Source organism: Atta colombica, unplaced genomic scaffold (assembly GCF_001594045.1).
Source record: "Atta colombica isolate Treedump-2 unplaced genomic scaffold, Acol1.0 scaffold250, whole genome shotgun sequence".
In the NCBI taxonomy this organism is placed as follows: Eukaryota; Metazoa; Arthropoda; class Insecta; order Hymenoptera; family Formicidae; genus Atta; species Atta colombica.
Window position 1 is genome coordinate 8492 of NW_017259349.1, and position 1335 is coordinate 9826.

Genomic DNA, 1335 nt, shown 5'->3' on the forward strand with positions numbered 1-1335 from the left:
TTCATACGTTAGCATTACACGATATTAATAAATGCTTATATTTACATCAGTCTTGTCCTTGGACATTAATGTTAACGTAGTATCCATCAATTCACTTAAGAATTCTTTTGGTTTCCTAAGTGCCCAAGCGGGACTGGCTATGAATAATCGAAGATATACACCACCAACGACAGGTTCATTCGTCGCGATATCGATATTACTTTGTGTATCAGGTAACTTTAATATGGCATTAGGATTTCGCCTCTGTAATGCATGATATCTAAAAGATAAAGTATAATTAATATTTATACATAACCAAAGAAAAGACCAACCAAAGAAAAGAAGAAAAAAAAAGAAAGAAAAAAACAAAACATAAATCAATTTATAAAGCTTACTCGTCTTTCAATTCTGCAATAATTCTCGCTACTCTAGCTTTTGCATCATCATCCCAAATCAATTCAGGATTTTCGTGCTGTGTTTCAAACATATGTACACATTGCTTAGGCGCATCGCGAATAGCTTCGCTGAATAATCTAGGTAAAAATTTTGACAAATCAAGTTTAACTTTTGGTCCAGCTAATTTATCGGATGACATTTTTGCAAGTAATTCAGCTGCTGCTTCCCTTATCTGAATATTACTCGAGTTGCAAAAGAGATCAAGAATATATACAACAGCTCCTGAAACACACATTACGAACACGTTCATCATACGATTATATTATTATTGGTAAACCTTCAACTGATTTATAAATCAATGTCAATTCTCCATATGCATTCTCTATACGACTGCATACAAACCTTTTGATAACGCGTCTTTTACAATTTTAGTTGAACTCATTAGTGCATACAAAGTTTCCAAGGCAAGAAGCTGATACTCTTTTAAACTGTGCAAACATAACAATAAATGCACGACAACTTCATTCGCAGCAATATCGTCAACACATTCTTGATTCTTGGTAACATTACTGATTACTTCTAGAGCGCTCTTTTGAATTAATTTAAAATTACTACAGTTCAAAAGTCCAAACAGCAATTTAAAATGTCCCATACATTGTAATTCAATGCCAGGGTTATTTTTTATAACATTATTCAGAGCTTTAAGCGCCATCACAATGTGTTCCAATTTCTCTTGATCCTTTTTAATCGAAGTAATACTTCCCAAGGATATTAAGTACTCCGAAGATAGTGACAGAAATTCGAGCAAGTTTATTGTAAAACCTTTGGGATTCTAAAAATCAAATATATATCTCCAAAATTGTTTTCATTATACAACGTATAGGACAAGGTCATAATATCGAGCCCCTACTGATATTTATTATTTATTTATTAATTTAATTATTATTATTAATATATTAT

General features: G+C 31.8%; 1 protein-coding gene across 3 annotated transcripts in view; it reads right to left on the reverse strand.

Moving 5' to 3' along the window:
- Positions 1 to 1335, reverse strand: part of LOC108688973 (dnaJ homolog subfamily C member 13) — an 11758-nt gene that overhangs the window by 1127 nt on the left and 9296 nt on the right. For all 3 annotated transcript variants that reach the window (XM_018195545.1, XM_018195543.1, XM_018195544.1), the window contains exons 13-15: positions 778 to 1207; positions 375 to 657; positions 46 to 259 (exon numbers count right to left, since the gene is read on the reverse strand). In XM_018195545.1, coding sequence (XP_018051034.1) covers positions 46 to 259; positions 375 to 657; positions 778 to 1207 — 927 coding nt within the window. The remainder of the gene's footprint in view (positions 1 to 45; positions 260 to 374; positions 658 to 777; positions 1208 to 1335) is intronic.